We start from the raw sequence: 20,294 nt of genomic DNA on the forward strand, positions 1-20,294 counted from the left end.
GCCAAAGCGGTATTCCATACCACAGCACATCATGCCCAGTATAGAAACTGGGGGGAGGGAGGTACCTGGAAGGCTCAGATCACTCCTCAGGTGGGGCTGGGTATAGGTCAGCAGGTGGTGAGCAATTGTATTGTGCATCACTTGTGTTTATTGTTTTCTTTTCCTCTTTTAGTTTCAGATTCCCTTGTTATTTCCCTTATCATTATTATTATTATTGGTGGTAGGAGTAGTAGTTTTGTATTATACCTCAGTTATTGGACTGTTTTTATCTCAACCTGTGGAATTTACATTCTTTCAATTCTCCTCCTCATCTCTCTGGGAGTGTGGGGAAGAAGAAGGGGGGAGCGAACAAGCAGCTGCATGGTTCTGAGTTACTGGCTGGGCTTAAACCATGACATGAACCAGGGAAATTATTCTTCACCAGATTCTACCACCTTGAAAATTAACTGAAGGAACCCAAGCAGATGACTATGGTCACCAATTACTGGTTATAAACAGGTTAGTTCCCGTGCAGAACAGCCAACACAGAGCAGATCCTCTTACTGGTCATCCATACCAAGGGTCAGTAGTTATGTAGACCATAGCAATGACAAGAATGAGCTGTTCAAAAGTAGACACATTCCTGCACACTGTATTCCAGGCAAGGCACATTTTTTACATCATGTATGTGTTACTCAGTTTTCTTACTCTTAGCTAAACCAGCATGTGACAAAGCAATACACACTGAAGTCCTCAATTATAGCAGAGGAGCTCTAGCATGCATCTTAGAGGCAGCTTTAAGAAATTTCAATCATATGAGAAAAATGAGCAGAAAAATTAAAAGGTGTGGTGACTGGGCAAATGTAATTGTGCCAGTGATGCACTAAATATGCCCATGAGTTCCTCCTGCACCCATAGAGAGTTCACTGCAAGGCTGGGACATACATGCCCAAAATCCTGCTTGCTAAATTAGCAGGGCCCACTTGCCTCAGATCATGGGCACAATCTGAAAGAAAAGGTATCTCGAGTTTTGAATTACAGCCACACATGGAACCAACCTCCAAACTTCCAGGAATCATTTCTCCTTGGCTCTTTCAAACCTGTTTCAAATGTAAACAATGTTTTTAAGACAAGACATAAATTTTTGATTCATCTCCTCTTCCGCCCAGGAGATGACTCAGTTCGGCGGCACCAGCCAGGCCTTGCACAGGCATACCTGCAGGCCCGTGTTTTACAAAGAGAATGACCAGCCCTGTGCCTGGAGAAAACATGGAGAAGGAGAATGAGGATGAAAAATGTCTGTGGGAGAATGCCAGCATGCACGCTGCATGCATATGGACTGTAACAATCTCTACACTATGTCAGGGCGAGCACCCAGGCAGCAGGCACAGGGCAAGCCCCGATTCTGCCACCTTCCGGACACCCACCTAGCATAAATCATAGAATAATTAGGGTTGGAAAGGACCTCAAGATCATCTAGTTCCAACCCCCCTGCCATGGGAAGGAACACCTCACACTAAACCATGTCACACAAGACTCCATCCAACCTGGCCTTGAACACAGCCAGGGAATAGAGCATTCACAACTTCCTTGGGCAACCCATTCCAGTGCCTCACCACACTCACAGTAAAGAACTTCCTCCTTATATCCAATCTAAACTTCCCCTGTTTAAGTTTTAACCCATTACCCCTTGTCCTATCACTACAGTCCCTAATGAAGAGTCCTGCCCCAGCATCCTTGTAGGCCACCTTCAGATACTAGAAGGCTGCTATGGAGTCTCCACTCAGCCTTCTCTTCTCCAGGCTGAACAGCCTGTCTTCATACAGGAGGTGCTCCAGCCCCCTGATCATCCTCATGGCCCTCCTCAGGACTTGTTCCAACAGTTCCATGTCCTTTTTATGTTGAGGACACCAGAAATGCACACAGTACTCCAAATGGGGTCTCACAAGAGAAGAGTAGATGAGCAGGATCACCTCCTTCGACCTGCTGGTCATACTCCTTTTGATGCAGCCCAGGATTCGGTTGGCTTTCTGGGCTGCAAGTGCACACTGCTGGCCCATGTTCATTTTCTCATCAACCAGCACCCCCAAGTCCTTCTCTGCAGGGCCGCTCTGAATCTCTTCTCCACCCAACCTGCAGCTGTGCCTGGGATTGCGCCAAAACAGGTGTAGGACCTTGCACTTCGCTTGTTTGAACCTCATGAGGTTGGCATCAGCCCACCTTACAAGCGTGTTAAGGTCCCTCTGGATGGCATCCCTTCCCTCCAGTTTATCAACTGAACCACATAACATAGCTAAGTGATATTGGCAAATTTGCTGAGGGTGCACTGAATCTCACTGTCCATGTCACCAACAAAAATGCTGAACAGGATCAATCAAATACTGACCCCTAAGGGACACCACTTGTTACTGGTCTCCAGCTGGGTATTGAGCCATTGACCACAACTCTTTGCGTGTGACCATCCATCCAGTTCTTTATCCACCAAGTGGTACATCCACCAAATTTATGTCTCTCCAGTTCAGAGAGAAGGATGTTGTGTGGGACAGTGTCAAACCCTTTGCACAAGTCCAGGTAGACGACGTCAACTGCTTTGCCCCTATCCATCAGTTCTGTAGCCCCATCATAGAAGGCCACCAAATTGGTCAGGCAGGATTTCCCCTTAGTGAAGCCATGCTGGCTGTCACCAACCACCTTGTTTTTCATGCGCCTTAGCATGCCTTCCAGGAGAATCTGCTCCATGATCCTGCCAGGCACAGATAGACTGGTCTGTAGTTCCCTGGGTCTACAGACCTACTGGTCTGTAGTTCTTCCATTTTCACCCTTCTTGAAAATGGGGGTTATATTTCCCTTCTTCCAGTAGTCAGGAACTTCACCTGACTGACATGATTTTTCAAATATGATGGACTGTGGTTTAGCAACTTCATTCACCAGCTCCTTCAGGACCCGCGGATGGATTTCATCAGGTCCCATGGACTTGTGCACATTCAGGTTCTTAAGATGATCTCAAATCTGATCCTCTCCTACAGTGGGCCCAAGGTCTTCATTCTCACAGTCCCTGCATCTGCCTTCCAAGACTTGGGTGGTGTGGTCAGAGCATTTGCCAGTGAAGACTGAGGCAAAGAAGTTATTGAGAACCTCAGCCTTCCCCAGATTGAGACAAGGGGGGCACAAAATTACAAAATGGAATATATAAACCTTTAGAATTAGTTTTGAGTAATGTTAAGTTTGATGGCTTTGTAACAGTAGCAGTAGAAAATTACTGAGGTGCAGGATACATGGAGAAAAAAATAGAGTACAGCTAGAGAACATACTGAGAATTCTCACACGAGATAAATTGTTATAGTTGACAATGTCCAGTAAGGCAGGCTGGTGGAAAGGAAAGGAAAGGAAAGGAAAGGAAAGGAAAGGAAAGGAAAGGAAAGGAAAGGAAAGGAAAGGAAAGGAAAGGAAAGGAAAGGAAAGGAAAGGAAAGGAAAGGAAAGGAAAGGAAAGGAAAGGAAAGGAAAGGAAAGGAAAGGAAAGGAAAGGAAAGGAAAGGAAAGGAAAGGAAAGGAAAGGAAAGGAAAGGAAAGGAAAGGAAAGGAAAGGAAAGGAAAGGAAAGGAAAGGAAAGGAAAGGAAAGGAAAGGAAAGGAAAGGAAAGGAAAGGAAAGGAAAGGAAAGGAAAGGAAAGGAAAGGAAAGGAAAGGAAAGGAAAGGAAAGGAAAGGAAAGGAAAGGAAGGTCCAGTCAGGAAGGAAGGAAGGAAGAAAGGTCCAGTCAGGAAGGAAGGAAGGAAGGAAGGTCCAGTCAGGAAGGAAGGAAGGAAGGTCCAGTCAGGAAGGAAGGAAGGAAGGAAGGTCCAGTAAGGCAGGCTGGTAGTTAGAAAAGTAAGGAAGGAAGGAAGGAAGGAGGGAAGGAAGTAAGGAAGGTCTAGTAAGGAAGGCTGGTAATTAGAAAAGAAAGGAAGGAAGGAAGGAAGGAAGGAAGGTTGTAAGTGAGGCAAGGGGAGCACAAAATCACAAAATGGAATATATAGAAACCTTTAAAATTAGTTTTGAGTAATGTTAAGTTTAATAGCTTTGTAACAGTAGCAGTGGAAAATTACTGATGTGCAGGATACATGGAGAAAAAAATAGAGTACAGTTAGAGAACATACTGAGAATTCTCACACGAAATAAATTGTTATAGTTGACATAGTTTTAAGAAAAACAGTCTAGAAAAACAGGACATAGGGATAAGTAGTATCTGGGAACGGCAGGTGTCCAGGATGGGCTACAGCTAAACTAACTGATAAGTAGGAGGATAGGAGTCTCTGGTGCTAACGAACCAATTAAACTGGTATAAACATCTACTGCGCATGCTTCAAAGGCTGCCAGAAGTGATGAGGATTGTTGGAAGAAGTAAACGACCCTCAGAGACCACCACCACAATTCTGTACGCATGCGGGGAGCTTTCTGGAAAATGATGTAATCAATACGTAGCCTCATGAATATGTATGTATGCCCAGTGACTATAAAAGGACAGCGTGTGTGGCAACTGAGGAGACACACATGTTAGGAGGAGCTATCCCCCGTGTCTCCCGGCACCACAATAAAGAATACCTGCTTGTCAGCTTGAAAACTTTGTTGGCAAGTTTGTTCCTGGAGTTTTCTCTGAATCAAGATCCAGGGTAGCCAGTTCTCCTGAGAGCTGCCGGAGGGGGCCCACGTCGTCCCCTAGCCTTTTGTTTGCTACATACCTAAACAAGCCTTTCCTGTTATCTTTCGCATCCCTTGCCAGATATAATTCTAACTGGGCCTTAGTTTTCCTGACCTGGTCCCTAGATTCCCAGACAACATCCTTGTATTTTTCCCAGACTTCCTATCCACGCTTCCACCTTTTATAAGCTTCCTTTTTCCAAGTTTCCTCAGGAGCTGCTTATCCATCCAAGGAGGTCTCCTGGCCCTCCTGAAGCACTTCCTTCTAGTTGGGATGCAACACTCCTGAGCTTGTAGCAGGTGATTCTTGAATATCAACGAGCAGTCTTGGGCAACCCCTGCTCTCTAGGGCTTTACCCCATGGAACCTTACTGAGCAGGTTTCTGAAGAGGCCAGTCTGCTCTCTTGAAGTCCAGGGCAGTGAGCTTGCTACATGCTCTTCTCACTGTCCTGAGGATCTCCAACTCTACCATCTCATGATCAATGCATCCAAGGCTGCCCTGGAGCATCACATTCCCCACCAGCCCCTCCCTGTTGGTGAGCACAAGGTCAAGCATGGCACCTCTCCTTGTCAGCTCCTCTATTACTTGCAAGGGGACATTGTCTTCCACACAATCAAGGAGCCTCCTGGATTGCTTGTGCTGGGCCATACTGTCCCTCCAACAGATATCAGGATGGTTGAAGTCCCCCATGAGGACAAAAGCCTACGAGCATGAGGCTGCTCCTACCTGTCTATAGAGCGCTTTGTCCACAGAGTCCTCCTTATCAGGCAGTCTGTAACAGATCCCTACGGTAATGTTTCCCATCGCTGTTCTCCCTTTGACCCTGACCCACAAACTCTGTTGACTGTTCACCTGTCCCCAGGCAGAGTTCCATACTCTCCAGCCTATCACTGACATAAATAGCTACTCCCGGTCTCCATCTGCCTGGCCTGGCTTTTCTAAAGAGCCTATAACCTTCCATTCCAACACTCCAATCATAGGAACCATCCCACCACATTTCTGTGATGCTAATGATACCATATCTCTGTAGCTGTGCACACATGTCTAATTCCTCTTGTTTATTCCCCATACTATGGGTGGTTGTATAGAGGCATCTGAGCTGAGCTCCCAATAAAGCTGACTCATTGGCTGGTGTAGCTGAAATACCTCTGCGTTGCTCCAAGCATTTATTGCAAGTGCTGGTAATTGACTGGAAGTGTTGAGATGGATCGATACCCCCCTCCCCCAACACATCTAGTTTAAAGCAGACTTGACTGGTCTGGCAAGTTTCCTCACAAAGCAGCTCTTCCCCTTTGTCAGACCAGCTCCACCATCCTTCCAGTAGACCTGGCCTCCCAAACTGAGTCCCATGTTCTAAATAACCAAACCCTTGACTATGGCACCACTGTTCTAACCATTTTTTAACCTGCGAAATCTGCCTAGCCTTTTCAAGGTCCTCCCCTTTAACCTGGAGGATTGATGAAAAAACTATCTGAGCTCCAGAGCCCCTAACCACCTCTTCCAGGGCTCTGTAATGTTTTGTTAGTGTTCTCTAGGATACTGCTATCTATATCACTAGCACCCACATAGACCACCAGAAATAGGTAATAGCGGGACTTATTAGACAAGGCATCCTCTCAGCAGCATCCCTGATCTGAGCCCCTAGTAGGCAACACACCTCCCTCGAGACTGAGTCAGGCCGACATATGGGTGTCTCTTTACCTTTCAAAGCAGAGGCATGCGTCGTTGCAAAATGGTATTTCGGTACAGCCGCCAATAGCTAAAGGGCGGGGCCGGGGGCCTCTCGGTGTCCCTTTTCCCCGTCGAGGCGGTCATGGGGCGGGCTGGCAGGGGGACGCCAGCCTGGCCCATTCCGTTCCAGGAGTTCACTCCGGGTCCCCCCGACCTCGGCCCGACTACGGCCACGACCCGCCTCATCCGCCAGCCGTGACGCCAGCGCCATCACGTTCCCGCCCACCGCCCCAATGCCGCCTAGCTCCCTCATCACCCCCCCCCCAGCCCGGGGAAGCCGCTTCATCCCATCCCATCCCATCTCATACCTTCCCTTCCCATCCCATCCCTTCCCATCCCATCCCATCCCATCCCTTCCCTCCCCTCCCCCACTCCCCGCCCGTCCACGGGCCCCGGCCGCGTCCCTCCTCCCGAGGCCCGGCCCGACCCGGCCTCCTTGGCCTTTACCTTTTCGTACTCCTGGCGGAAGCGACCCACCAGCGCGGGGCTGAGCGGCGAGGAGCCGCCGAAGGCCTCCATGCCCGCCGGGCCGGGCCCGCAGTCTCTGAGGGAGCCGCTCCGCGGCTCGGAGAGGGCGGCTCGGGGTAGCAGGCGGTCGGGCCGGGCCGATCTCCTCAACAGAGCGAGTAAGTCCTATAGAAATGTTTGTGGAAGACGAAGCGCCTGCTCCAAAGCCGCATCCACGCGAGGATCGTCACCACCTGGGCCCAGAGAAGCATCTCACAGTCGCATTCTGGGCCTCACCGCAGCCTGGGCCCGGCTCCCGCTGCGCCGGCGGGCCGGGAAAGTGCCAGCAGCTCGGTGCCGATAGCCGCCTGCATGCTGAACTCTGGGTAACCAGTCAACCCGCCCGGCAGCTTGCCGCGCCCGCGGGAAACGCCCGGCTGCGAGCCGCGAGAGGCGGCCCCAACGGCCGAGTTGTGGGAAATAAAAGCACAACAGACTCTGCTCTGTGTGGTATGTTTCACCAAACACAGTATGGATGTTCATTTTTATAAAAGAGAACACTAATTTGGGGATGAAAATGGAGCAGTCACCAGCTGCACGGGGCACATGAACTGTATTATGGGGCCTGACTTCTTCCTTCCCCCCTTCTATTTCAAGAATAGAAAGAGGTCTGTCTACATTCACTGGTGAAGCAGTTACCTGAGTATCTTTACTTTTTGAGAATTGAATGTTTAGTTTTCATTCAGTCTTTTGGATGACTGGGAATGCTAAATCACTATTGCCTGTATAAACAGGAAACCAGAACAGACTTACTGAAGTTCATAAGTTACCAAAGCTCAAAAATACTTAGAATAGGTGCAGTCTTAAAAGGCACATACAAATAGCCCCTAAACCTTTCTAATTCCAAAGCTCTTCAAGCAGACACTTAGAGTACAACAAAACCACCAGACTGATTTCTGAGCTGGTAGAGCATACACAGCACAGTTAAAGAACCACTTTAAATACAATAACTAAAGCCATACTTAGTCTTCTATTAGAGTAAAAAAAAAAAAAAAAAAAAATAAAATTGTGAAAAAAAGCTTAGGAAGACAAAAATATACATAAATCATAATTGTATAACTAAGATATGAAACAGATTGTCCTGGGTTCAGCAGTAGCAGTCATTTTTCTCCTTCTTAGTAGCTGGTGCAGCGCTGTGTTTTGACTTTCGGCCAGGGAACAGAGCTGACAACACAAATGTTTTAGTCTAACCAAGGACTTTCTGAGCCTCATGATCTGCCAGGGAGGAGGGAAAAGCCGGGAGGAAGCAGAGACAGGACACCTGACCCAAACTAGCCAAAGAGGTATTCCATACCACAGCACGTCATGCCCAGGATGTAACGGGGAGTTACCCAGAAGGGCTGGCACTGCAGGGTTGGAAGAGGTATCGGTCGGTGCTCGGTCGGGTGGGGTGGGGCGAGTTTTGGGTCGGCTGGTGCCGAGGTGTTATATTCTCTTCTCTTGTTATTTTCCTTATCATTATTATTATTGGTGGTAGCATTAGTGATTTGTGCTATACCTTAGTTACTAAACTGTTCTTATCTCAACCTGTGGGAGTTGCATTCTTTTCGATTCTCCTCTCTGTCCCTCCGGAAGTAGGGGGAGGGCAAGAAGGGGGGGGAGTGAGTGAACGAGCTGTGTGGCTGGGTTTAAACCACGACACAGATCCACTGTACTTCTCAATTACCAGCCTGGCAGACTGAAATTACTTATGTCTCAAGCCTTAATTCAGCACTACTTGAACCATGCTTAGTAAGAATGTCCCTCTATTTGCAAAGCTTTTAAAAACAGAACCCTTAAGGAAGCATAAAAAAAGGAGAAAAGTTTGATAAATCAGCTTCCTAGTGACTATGTTAGAAGTTTCCTTTTTAATAAAACAATCAAAAGATACCTACCTTCTCCTTCACCCACTTCAGCACAATCTGGCTTTGTTTCTTTGTGCTGTCCTTCTGCCACTTTCACTGCCACTGCTCTGCAAATAGCTCCCAGCTTCCAATCCAGAGAGTGGACTCCTGCCTCGAGCATAGAGACAACTGTTTTACTGATGGATATGCTTTGTAAGAGAGATTTCTACTGAATATAAACATGCTTTCATTTAAAAAAATACATTCAAATAAAATGAGATGTGAAAGGCAGTGAGACCTTGGGTTCAGGAAAAAAATGTCATGTGTTTTTATCAAAATAATTGTGGTTTGCTGATAAAATTGTAAAAAAATTTTAAAGAAAGATAAACTACTGAGTGGGAAGAAGACATGACCAACGCCTGGTGCCAAACCTTAGTGAAATGCTAAACAATGCTCCAATAGCACTGAGTTCTTCTCAGATGAATAAAAGTTAAAAGGAAGAATTACTTTGCAACTCAAAATATAGTTTACAAAGTTGAGGAACTGACTGTAAATGAGTATTTTCTTTTAGTCTATGAACTAGAAACACTAGACAATAACACTCACTAAATGCCAAAATGATGTTCCTGGTCATAAAATACTTCAATTAATTGCATATGGTACACTTTTTCTATTGGAAATGAGCTAGTTTCAAGTCCAAAAGATGCTCTGACCAATATATTTGCTCTCATGACCAACAAAAAAAGAAGTTATAATAAATACAAACTATCTAACCACCTTTTTTTAAAAAAAATAATAATTATAATCGTGGCCCATCGAGTCACAAGAAACAAAATAGTAATTTCAATAATTCTATGAAAATGACAGAAATCAAACTTCATTATTTAAAATAAAGATTGCCTGCTGCCAAGACCATTGCTTCTGTCGTGGTTTAAACCCAACCACAAACCTCGTTCACTCACTCCCCCCCCTTCTTGCCCTCCCCCTGCTCCTGGAGGGATGGAGAGGAGAATCGAAAAGAATGCAACTCCCACAGGTTGAGATAAGAACAGTTTAGTAACTAAGGTATAACACAAACCACTACTGCTACCACCAATAATAATAGTGCTAAAGGAAATAACAAGAGGAAAGAATACAACACCTCAGCACCAGCCGACTGATAACTCGCCCCACTCCCCCCAGCTGAGCACCGACCAATACCTCATCCAACCCTCCAGTCCTCCCAGCCCTTCCGGGTCACTCCCCGTTACATCCTGGGCATGACGTGCTGTGGTATGGAATACCTCTTTGGTCAGTTTGGGTCAGGTGTCCTGTCTCTGCTTCCTCCCAGCTTTCCCTCCTCCCTGACAGAGCATGAGGCTCAGAAAGTCCTTGGCTAGACCAAACATTTGAGCAGCAACTAAAAACACTGGTGTTATCAGCTCTCTTCCCAGGCCAAAAAATTAAAACACAGCACTGCACTAGCTACTAAGAAGTCAAAAAATGACTGCCACTGCTGAACCCAGGACAGCTTCACACACAGAACACTGCAACAATACTAACTTCAAGCATTGCTGTTTATTCATAGTGCCTTGCTAACTGTGTCAACACAAGTGACTGTGAGCCACACTCAGAGCCAGAATGAGGAATTCTCTAAAGAGGGAAGGATAATTCAGTTTAGGCAACAGAGCCAGACAGAGCTCAGGAAAGAGCAGTTCCATAAATTACCAACTGTTTTATTTCTGAAGCTATTAAGGATGACAGGCCTTAAGAAATGTTTTCTGTTATCCCTTTGTAAATGATTTACTAGTTACAAAAAAAGAAGTTACTTAAAGCAATGAATAACAGATTTACCTGGCAATTACATCCAAAGTGGTTACTTGTGGAATCTGTATTTGCTGCAGTCAGGCCATGTTGTTCAAGCTTTTTAGGAATCAAGTGTTTATGTGCAATTTCAATTTTTTCTTCTTGTGTGTGTCCTTCAAAAGAAAAAGCATATGCTTACTAATCTTTTTTTGTTATACACTGCAATATAATCAAATTTCTTACCATTTATAATTGTACCTGTTTGAATTTAACACAAAATACCTCGGCTATAGTTTAAAAGGCTGTTGGTATGATGCATTAAACACTTGTGTTTATTGGGTTTTGTTGGGCTTTTTTCCCCAGTTCCTCTTTTCTTTTTATGTTATTTCTCTTATCATTATTATTATTAGTGGTAGTAGTAGTTTCGCATGGTACCATAGTTACTGGACTGTTCTTATCTCAACCCGTGGGATTTACATTCTCTTCCCCATCCCTCCGGAAGCAGGGTGGGATGAAGCAGGGAGGGGGGAGTGAGAGCAAGCGGCTGTGTGGTTCTGAGTTAATGGCTCAGCTTAAACCACAACACATAGGCATCCTGAGTAGTCTCTTATGATTCTGGCCAGTCTAAATTCTTGGCAGGCTTACTTTAAGGAACAGCTTTAATTTCGGGGAAAACACCCCAACATTTAATGACTTGCAATAGCCACTTTAATGAAAACACTTCAGTGTTACCTGGAACTTGAATAGCTTTCATTCTGGCCAGCAGAGCAAGTGGGATAGTAGCTGTAGTGTTGGATGTAGCTATAAAAAGGACTTGGGACGGATCAAAGGCTACATTTAAGTAGTGATTGGTGAAACTGTGATTTTGTTCTGGATCCAAGACCTTAACAGTAGTGAACACAAAATTGATGTAGTTGCTCAAGTAATAAAAATGTGCCTATTATATTCCATTCAGAGGTCAAATCTGACTTTACATTCATAGAAGGTTATGAATATTTCTAAACCCTGACACTCAATATCCTTCCTCACTCTAATTACTCTGTAACTATTCCACACCACATGCAAAACAAACAAAAAAAAAAGCCATTTTCCCAATTGTTCTTTTTACCCTTTTCTAAAGATGGCTGCAGCATTTCTCCAGTCACCAAGTACCTCCTGTAACTAACTCCATGGCCTTCCACAGCTGGTAAAGAGTAGTTTTTCAAGGACCCTCAGCACCCTTGAAAAAGCAGCCCGTGCAGTCCCATGGACTTATGAATAGAATTCTCTCAAGAAATCATGACTCCAATCCTCATCTGCTGCTGGTAGCTTATCTTATTCAAAGCACACCAGCCTGAGATCTCGCTGTGAAGACCAAGGGGAAAAAAAAAATCCTTATCTCCTGTCATTAAGTCAGCTTTGTCCAGCCTTTTACTAGTAATGTAGTAGTAGTGAAAGCTTTTCTTATTGCCCATGACATTGCATGACTCTAGGTAAGCCCTGACTTTCCCAACACCATCTCTGTATTTTTCTTTTCTCCCCTTAAAATTTCTGATTAAAATAACTGAGACAAAATGAAACAAGCACTGAAGAATAACACCACACAGTCTGACCAACCTCAAAAAGTTGCTCCACAAATAGAACTAGGTTTAAACAAGTGTTGTCTTCCTATTGCTTTTAGTACTCCTTATGTGTGCTAATACAATACTTGCATATATTTAAACTCTTTACTTGACTAAGCTGTTTTTCTGCATTAGGTGATAACGATATATGATGTGGATCACAGGTGCTGTCTTGTAGGTTTAACAGTGGTGAAAACTGGAAGTTCATTGTATATAGCAATCTACATTTGTCTTCTATATTACCACCTACGAACCACCTTCATTCCACACCCTACCCCCCCCTTAAAGTACTGTCATGCTTTTCCTTCCCAAATGATGAATTATCAATGCTACACCAACACGAATAGTTCTCATGTTACAAATAATGGGACCTATGCATTTCCTGAGAAACAGCACACTGCTGTCAAAATAATTTATCTGCCTAGGCCCAAATGAATACACCCCTCGTCTTAAGCAACTTGAATTACAGCCAACAACAGTGCTGATAATTCTAAAAAAATTGAATTGGAGCACTTCTTAGCTGGTTATTAAAGAAACTATACTGAATTTTCATTACTCTTAAAATCTGTTTAGTCTTTGAAAAGTTAAAAATCTTTAGAATAGAAATGTCTTATAATCACAAAAAACCTGGTAAAACTGTTTTTTTAATAGAATTCCAGAAACACAGCATAACATTTTTAAAAACAGAACAATTTGATTTTATTTGTAAGTACTGCACAGATTTAAGACTAATATTTGGAAATGCATTGTGACTGTAATAAAATAGAAGTTATACATTCCCCTTAATAGTGAAATCTTAAAACACACAGAAGCATATGCCTAAATTCTAAAACTATGGTTAGAACTCAGTGAATGTTATTGTTCACTGACTATGAGCTATTTAAAAGCTTATTTTGTTATGCTCTTCAGCAAGCAGCTGGTATCATTTACTCCCTTCTTTACTGATGAAGGCAAAGGCCTTGAAGTATGCAGAGGGACACAACAACAGGCACTGTATCCAAGCACAGCCTCTACAAATCGTCCTCAAAGAAAATAGATCTGTACCAAATATTAGTCCCTCATTCAAAGTCTACTCTTGCAATATTTTTCAAGAATTTATTTAAACAGCAAATCCTAATTCAACTTACCCTCCCCCCCCTTCTTTTTTACACTGATAATACAGTATTTCCAAAAAATTCCAGTCTAATAGATGAAGCAGTTGCAACTTGTTATAAATTGAGACCACAACGGATCATAATCCAATTAAAATTTTATTAATTATAGCAAGTAGAATATGAGCAAAGACAGCGCTGGACGACAGGGGAGTCTGCGCTCCGCCAACTGCCGTCCTGAGCAGTTCAAACAGTCCCTTTTTATACATCTTTACTTCAGTGTTCATGAAGTAGTGGAGGTACTCTGCGCATGCTTCAGCTGTTGTTAGGGGGTCGTTTTCTGCCGAAGTGAGAAGTCTTCCTCTTTTGTCCCATTGTTGACCCCTCTACTCCTATGTCCTTTGTTCGTCTTATCTCTGCCATTTCCTGGAACATCTTACAGCTATCTTTAGGCAACATCTGCTATGTTTGCATAAGCGATAGGCGATTTGCGGTTGGCGACTGTTAGTCTATGTAAGCGATTTCATACTTTTTATTGCCTAACCTTTACATTGGGCTTAACATAAATCTTAATAAACAATATCCTAATTCATAGTTTCTTACACAACTAAATCCAAAGATCTTAAAAAAACAATGTATTCTGGCCAACCAAGTTGGGTTTTTATCACATTTATCTAGACACATTTATCTCATTCTCCTCCCAGTCTGCAATTAGAAATCCTTACAAAACCTATGAAGTGTTGAGCTGGTGATTATAACAGCATTTACAAAGACATACAAAATATTGATGCTGTATTCATGTGAAAACAATACTATCCAATAAAGGGAAAGGAAACAGTAACCAAACCCAACCCAGATTATACCTAAAAATGTGAATTATCTGAGATTTTCTACAAGGGTTACAGTTTGTCTGGACTAATAATTATTTGTCATGGTAACCATTTCTTAGAATAAGACATAAATCAATATCACACCTAAGCATTTAAAAGAGACTTTGCAAAGCAAATAAAACTGATCTTCAGTTAGGTATCTGTGCTAAAGTTCAAAAGTTCTCAAAGTAATACAAAAATATTACTTCCAAAAAGAACATTCTGATTCGGAGAAAACTCCAGGAACAAATTCGCCAACAAAGTTTCAAGTTGACAAGCAGGTATTCTTTATTGCGAGGCCGGGAGACAAGGGGGATAGCTCCTCCTAATGTGTGTCCCCATACTGCTACACAGTCCATCCTTATATAGTCACTGGGCATACATACATATTTATGAGGCTACACATGAATTACATCATTTTCCAGGAAGAATCCCGCATGCATACAAAAATGTGATGGTAGTCTTTGAGGGTCGTTTACTTTTCCCAACAATCTTCATAACTTCTGGGAGTCTTTGAAGCACCAGCTTAATTAACATTACAGACATAGCAATAATCCTGTCCTTCTACTTATCAGTTAGCTTAACTGCTCCCATCCTGGACATCTGCTAGTCCCGGATACTCCCCAGTAGATGTTTACACCAGCTTAATGGTATCATTAACACCACAAGCATAGCAATCATCCTGTCCTTCTACTTATCACTTTTACTGTGCCCATCCTGGACATCTGCTAGTCCCAGATACTCCCCATCCCCAGGTCCTGTTTTTCTATTCTGCTTTTCATACACTTTTTGTACTAATGATGCAGAGGGTTGACCAATGTACAAGGGGGTTAGAGGAATTCGCTTGCTTAAACAAATGTATTGCCTGTTGTAAATACCTATCATGCCTACGAAGCAGAACAAAGGCACTAACTACTGGCTCTATTGATAAGGAAAAGCAGACACCTGGTTCTATTGATAAGGGGGAGAAGCAGATGGTTTATGGCTGGGACACCGACCAAACCCTAAGGCCATGTGTGAAGACTAAAAGGTGAAAACTTTAAGAAGAGGAAGACTCATTTACTTCATCTTGAAGACCCCTACTCACAGGAGGAAGACTCATTTACCTCATCTTCAGAACCCTGCCCATGACCAGAGGGGGCACTGCGCAGGCGTAAAGGACCTTCTAGCTCATTATAATACGAAGCCGGGATAGATACTAAATATGTATAGGCATATCGAGTAATCTAATGCATATGTATACCTTAAGAGAATAAATGTAGAGGGAAAAACGACCCTGGGTGTGGATACTTTGGAGGAGCTATCCCCATGCACCTCAGAGCGGAATAAAAAGCATACCTACTTTACAACTTTAACGAGTTGTGGAGTCAATCTGCGAATCAATTTGGCGAGCCAGGCAGGGGGACTCTGTTCGGCTGCAGGATCGGCTGAGGGGCGGACATCCTAGGCACCCCAGGCCGCTTGCCTGGAGGAGCTCCGCTTCTCGTCTGCTCACTGCGGGGACGGACAAAAACCTGTGCCGGCTGCGGAGAAACAGTATGCTTGGAGTTTAGGTACTTTAGGGGGCCTGTAAGGCGTACGCGTGGCCCGGGGCTGCTGGTAAGGCGCGCAGAGACGTCTGGCGCACAGCGAAGTTCCCCTTGGCAGGTAGGGCTTGCAAGCAGGGGGCTCGTCGACCGATAACGCGGCTGCGAGCGATCCTGAAGGCGGATCGGGCGAGTCCGGGTTTTCACTGCATCCCAAGTTTTGGGAGCCAGGACGGACCTGCTACCATAAGAAGCAGGAGAAGGTTAAGCGGAACCATAGTGTGAGTGTGTGGGATCCCGTGTGTAAATGTTTGTGTTTCTGTGTGACTGAGACGTAGCATAGCTACGAAGCGAGTGTGGAGTCCTAATCCGCAGTTCCGTGTCTCCGCGAGGGGAGCGGCTGGAGGCTGACGAAGCGTTTATGTTTTTCTGTCCTGTGTCTCGTCTGTGTATAATCATTAAGCAGCTTAGAAAGTGGGGGAAGGTCTGGCTACCCCTCCCGCAGTGGATAGCTTTATGAAATACAAGGGGGGGGGGGGGGAATTCCCTATGTGCCTTGTGGGTGTGTAACTGTATGTGATGAGTGGCATTTCACGTGGATATTGTGGCTGTCTGCCTTGTGGTAGTATGTGATGAGTGGGAGTCACGTGGATATTGTGGCTTTTGGCGTAGATTCCACTTTTATAGCCACTCAGGGTACCGGTGGGGCAGATACTGCTTGGGGTGTCTTACGAAACACTGGCGGGTGGGAAATTATAGTTACCCAATCGGTTATTCTCAGGGACCAGAAATAAAAATATTACTTTGTGGAGAAAAGCCACGAAATCCCGGAGGACTTCTGAGAAGTTAGAAAGGAAAACTGAGAAAGGGTTTATAAAAGGTATCAAAGAAAATTTGAGGAGACGTGGTTAAAAAGGAGAAAGTAAAATGGGAATACAACAATTAGTGTCACTCCTTTTGGGACAATCAACGGGGGATATGAGGAAAAACTTCGTAACCTCGCATAATAACTTTTGAACAGTGGAACCTGCCGTGGATACTAGGACAGTGTAAATTTTGCTGGAACCGAAACTATGATCTAACAACAAGGGAGTTGATCTGCAGAACCCAGAGATATTATTTTACTGAATCCCCTGAGAATATCATAAAACTTGTATGTAGGTGCTGTCATAATTTTTATAAGTGCATTTGCAGAGCACTGGGAAAGAGAAGCTATAGAGATTTGTATGAGATTGTTTGACATGGGAGCCGGTCAAAACAAGGGAACTTTGAAGAAAAGCCCATTGGGTTACATTTTGGCACTTTGGAAAGAACTGGGAGGTGTGGAGAACAAACAATAGACATGTGAGCTATCCAGGACTCTTGCCATTGTCCAGAGTTTGTAGTAAGGATTAATGACCTAGTTCATGGGTTACTTCAGGGCAACGTTGTGGCCACGTATAAGGAAGTTCTGCAGGAGAAAAACAACTCCCGGATGCTGAAGAAGGAACCAAGAGGCTTTGAGAAACCTGGACCAATCAGCTATTGTTGCATTATGTGTAGAAACCAATCACTGTAAAGCTTAGGCGCGGGATCAAGTTTGGAAACTATAAAAGGCAATGCTTTGGAGTGAATAAGCATCAGCTTCTGATTACGTTAATCAGCGTGCTGTCCGTTGATCTTCCGCAAATGGCGCCCTAACAGGGACCCTCTTGCTTTTGCTTGACTGAGTGAAGAAGACAGCTGGAATAGGAGGGGTGTGGGAATCGCCGGGAGACGAGCTCATCAGATGATGACCGACAAGTCTCGTTTATTGCTAAGCAGATGGATACTTATATACCTTGCTTGCATGTTTATAGTTTGGTTACAGAGAGATCATTGGCTTACAGCTTTTACATGTTACAAGATCATTGGTTTGTAGCTTCTACATTTTTTGCAGCTACACCGTGCACCCCCCCACCATCCTCCTTCTCATGCACTTATCACTTAGTGGCCTTGGCTGTGATTGGTCATAGTATGTTGCTGTTTGCCGGTGTCCTTCATTTCCTCATTATCTGGCGTGAGAGGTTTGCATCATGTTCTACACAGATGTCTTGTTTCAGCTGGTTGATGGGAGCGTGACCTTTGACCTTTTTTCGACAAGCTAATCCTCCACAATTCCCCCTTTTTCTTTATAAAGGAATAAGGACTGAGTCAGGAGTCGTAAACAAGCAGAACAACATTGCAAAGCATAACAAAATAACAAACCCCCTATAATTATGAGACCTATAACCGCGAAGCAGCTTGTAAAGCAAACGTATATGCAGCTCTATGAAGTGAAACTTCTAAAATCAGCTAAGTATTTCTGAAGCGCTATAAGCGGGTTACATAAAAGATAATTTGACAGACTATACAAAAGGTCTTTGTTTCAGCTAACTCTGGCGAAGACGCCTTATAGACTGACAACCACCACAATATAATTCTACTGTAGGGTCACACTGATGACAAAACTACAGAGTTATCGAAGCACTTGTTGTATCACCAATCTCAGTTGTACCACTATATGCCTGTGGCCATGGACCAGATCTAGGAGGGCGACCGTGCTCAACGAAAGCTCTGTGTTGACTAAGGAGTTAAGTTCTTCTATTAGTGGCTGTAGCGCTTGGCGCAAGCAACGCTCCTCCCGGGCCTGCGAGTCAGGGTCCATACACTAGCTCGGAGACGCCATCACTGGAGCTTCTGCAACAGCCGGTCTTAGTCACTTGGATGGTACTCACAAGGGTCCTGCAGAAGCACAAACACAGGCGTAACCACGGCCCAGATATATTACTTCTGCCGGTCCCTGCCACAAATCTGTATTAGGATCTCGATAGTACGCCTTAAAAGAAGGCTTTATCTTCTGTTTGTACAAAGTGCTTAATAACCGCTGGAGTTTGTTCATCACCAAAGATGCATAAATAATTTAACGTAATTTCACCCATATAATCAGCATTGATAACACCTGGAACAATGAATAGTCCTTTCAAGGCAGATGATGATCTCCCCAGTAGCAAGGCTAGTCTCATAGATTCTTTTAACAATTCTGGACCTAGCTGGACTTGAGCCTCCTTAGTGGAGAACTGTCCAGTTCCCATAAGGTGTTGTAATTGCACCCCAATCAGGGGATCTCCCTGGCCTCGCTGAACTGCAACTGCCTCTTGACAGGTTTTCTGCCAATACATGTTCCATAACAACAACTGCGAAGGGGTGAGGATTAATTTCACAATACTTTTAATAGAACAGCAAATCTGTTCCCCAAATATATGACAACATCTGCCTAGTGGGTTCAAACTGAATGCCTGTAGAAATAACAGTTTGCCTTAACTGAGATAGCAATTTCCAATTTAAGGGAGACATTTCAGCATTTACTGCCTGACCTTGAGCGTTAATCTGGTACTTAACAGGAAAGGCGAGAATCTTTTCCTGCAACAATCAAAATCATTGTTTGACAGAGTCTCTCTCTGAATAGATTTCCAATCTATCACCTGGATTCGCATTTGTCTACCTGTGCTCTGCAACTTTACCTTCCTTTCTTCTCTCCCCCCCCCCTTTTTTTTTTTTTTTTTTTTTTCAAAAGTTGTTCACTCTGCTTTGCACGGCTACAAACAGCAGCCTGCTCGGCAGCAGCTACAGCTGCCTGCCTGCTTCAGCAGCAGCCATAAATACCTGTCAGCAACCGCACTTGTGCATTAACCCTTTCTTGCCTGAAATGTTAAACCACTACCTGTTAAAAACTTTTACATGAACACGATAACAAAAAAAAATACATAGAACACCATCTGCTCTCATCACACACACACACACACATACGTATGCATATGGGATCCCACAAGCACATTTCACACAACCACAATGTTTGAAACACAAAATCCAGACAATCATTACTCGCACTACACAGTTCCACGTACAGAACGTGGCATAAGGACTCTGTGAAGACTATCAGGAAACCAGCTCCAACAAGCATCATCCCAGTGTGAGGTGGCAGGCTCAGCCCTAGCGAGCGTCCCCGCAGAGGCTCTGCCTCCCTCACATCGCATGAGGCTAGGGCTTTTATACTGATCAAAATGCACACTCATTCTGACACAGGTGGCCAGTCTATGTCAGAAGAAGTGGCCAGCAATATCTATAAAGGTTTCCAAGCATCAATAGAATCATAGACATATTTGCTAACTTCTAGTACATGAGTATCACAGAGAGACTGTATCAAATGAGCTGTATATGGGACCTCAAGTCCACGGTCCGCCACAGTCCTCCCGATACCCCTGATAAGGGCATACGAGAGACCTTTCCACCGCAGGTCTTGATCCAGCACATACATCACAGGGAAAGCACACAATACATCTGCATCCCCCACCCATCTCGCTTCTCCCTTTACAGCTGTCCATTTATCATGAGGATCTGGGGGATATAAATTAGGCTTCTTTTCTGGCTCCATGTCAAAAGGATCATCCAGGTCAGTATCAGAATTAACAGGCGTCAGAACTTCAGGAGCAGCAACAGCAGCCTGATGAGCACGCACAGGCTCTTTCTTGGGGTCAGTAGGGTCTGGGTCAAAAAGAGTGTCTTCATCTCTGTCTCCAGACTTTGCAGCTGCGACGGCAACTGGCAGATGCTCAGGGGTGGCCAGGGGTGACGGGGGGACACTGGGTTCCATTTGCTTAATTTCTGTAGGGATCTTTTGAGGTTGTGAAGTTACAAGTGTTATT

General features: G+C 44.4%; 1 protein-coding gene and 1 long non-coding RNA gene across 7 annotated transcripts in view; both read right to left on the minus strand.

Annotated features, from left to right (window-relative positions):
• Positions 1–7,254, minus strand: part of LOC136004503 (unconventional prefoldin RPB5 interactor-like) — an 88,092-nt gene extending 80,838 nt beyond the window's left edge. For 2 of the 6 annotated variants that reach the window (XM_065661041.1, XM_065661039.1), the window contains exons 1-2: positions 6,837–6,912; positions 1,038–1,079 (exon numbers count right to left, since the gene is read on the minus strand). Coding sequence is in view for 3 of the 6 variants with exons in the window: in XM_065661038.1 (XP_065517110.1) it covers positions 6,837–6,908 (72 nt within the window). In the remaining 3 variants the exon portion in view is untranslated. Of the gene's footprint in view, positions 1–1,037; positions 1,080–6,836 lie in introns of those variants that run through there. The other 4 variants (XM_065661038.1, XM_065661036.1, XM_065661040.1 and 1 more) reach the window with 3 other exon arrangements.
• A 750-nt stretch (positions 7,255–8,004) lies between these two features.
• On the minus strand, positions 8,005–15,547 carry LOC136004504 (uncharacterized). The gene is made up of 4 exons (XR_010608502.1): positions 15,408–15,547; positions 10,553–10,677; positions 8,771–8,887; positions 8,005–8,060 (listed from the first exon to the last, which is right to left on the minus strand). It is a non-coding gene; the product is annotated as an uncharacterized LOC136004504 (long non-coding RNA).
• Positions 15,548–20,294: the final 4,747 nt, after the last annotated feature.

The sequence above is a fragment of the Lathamus discolor genome, chromosome W, assembly GCF_037157495.1.
Source record: "Lathamus discolor isolate bLatDis1 chromosome W, bLatDis1.hap1, whole genome shotgun sequence".
NCBI classification, from domain to species: domain Eukaryota; kingdom Metazoa; phylum Chordata; class Aves; order Psittaciformes; family Psittacidae; genus Lathamus; species Lathamus discolor.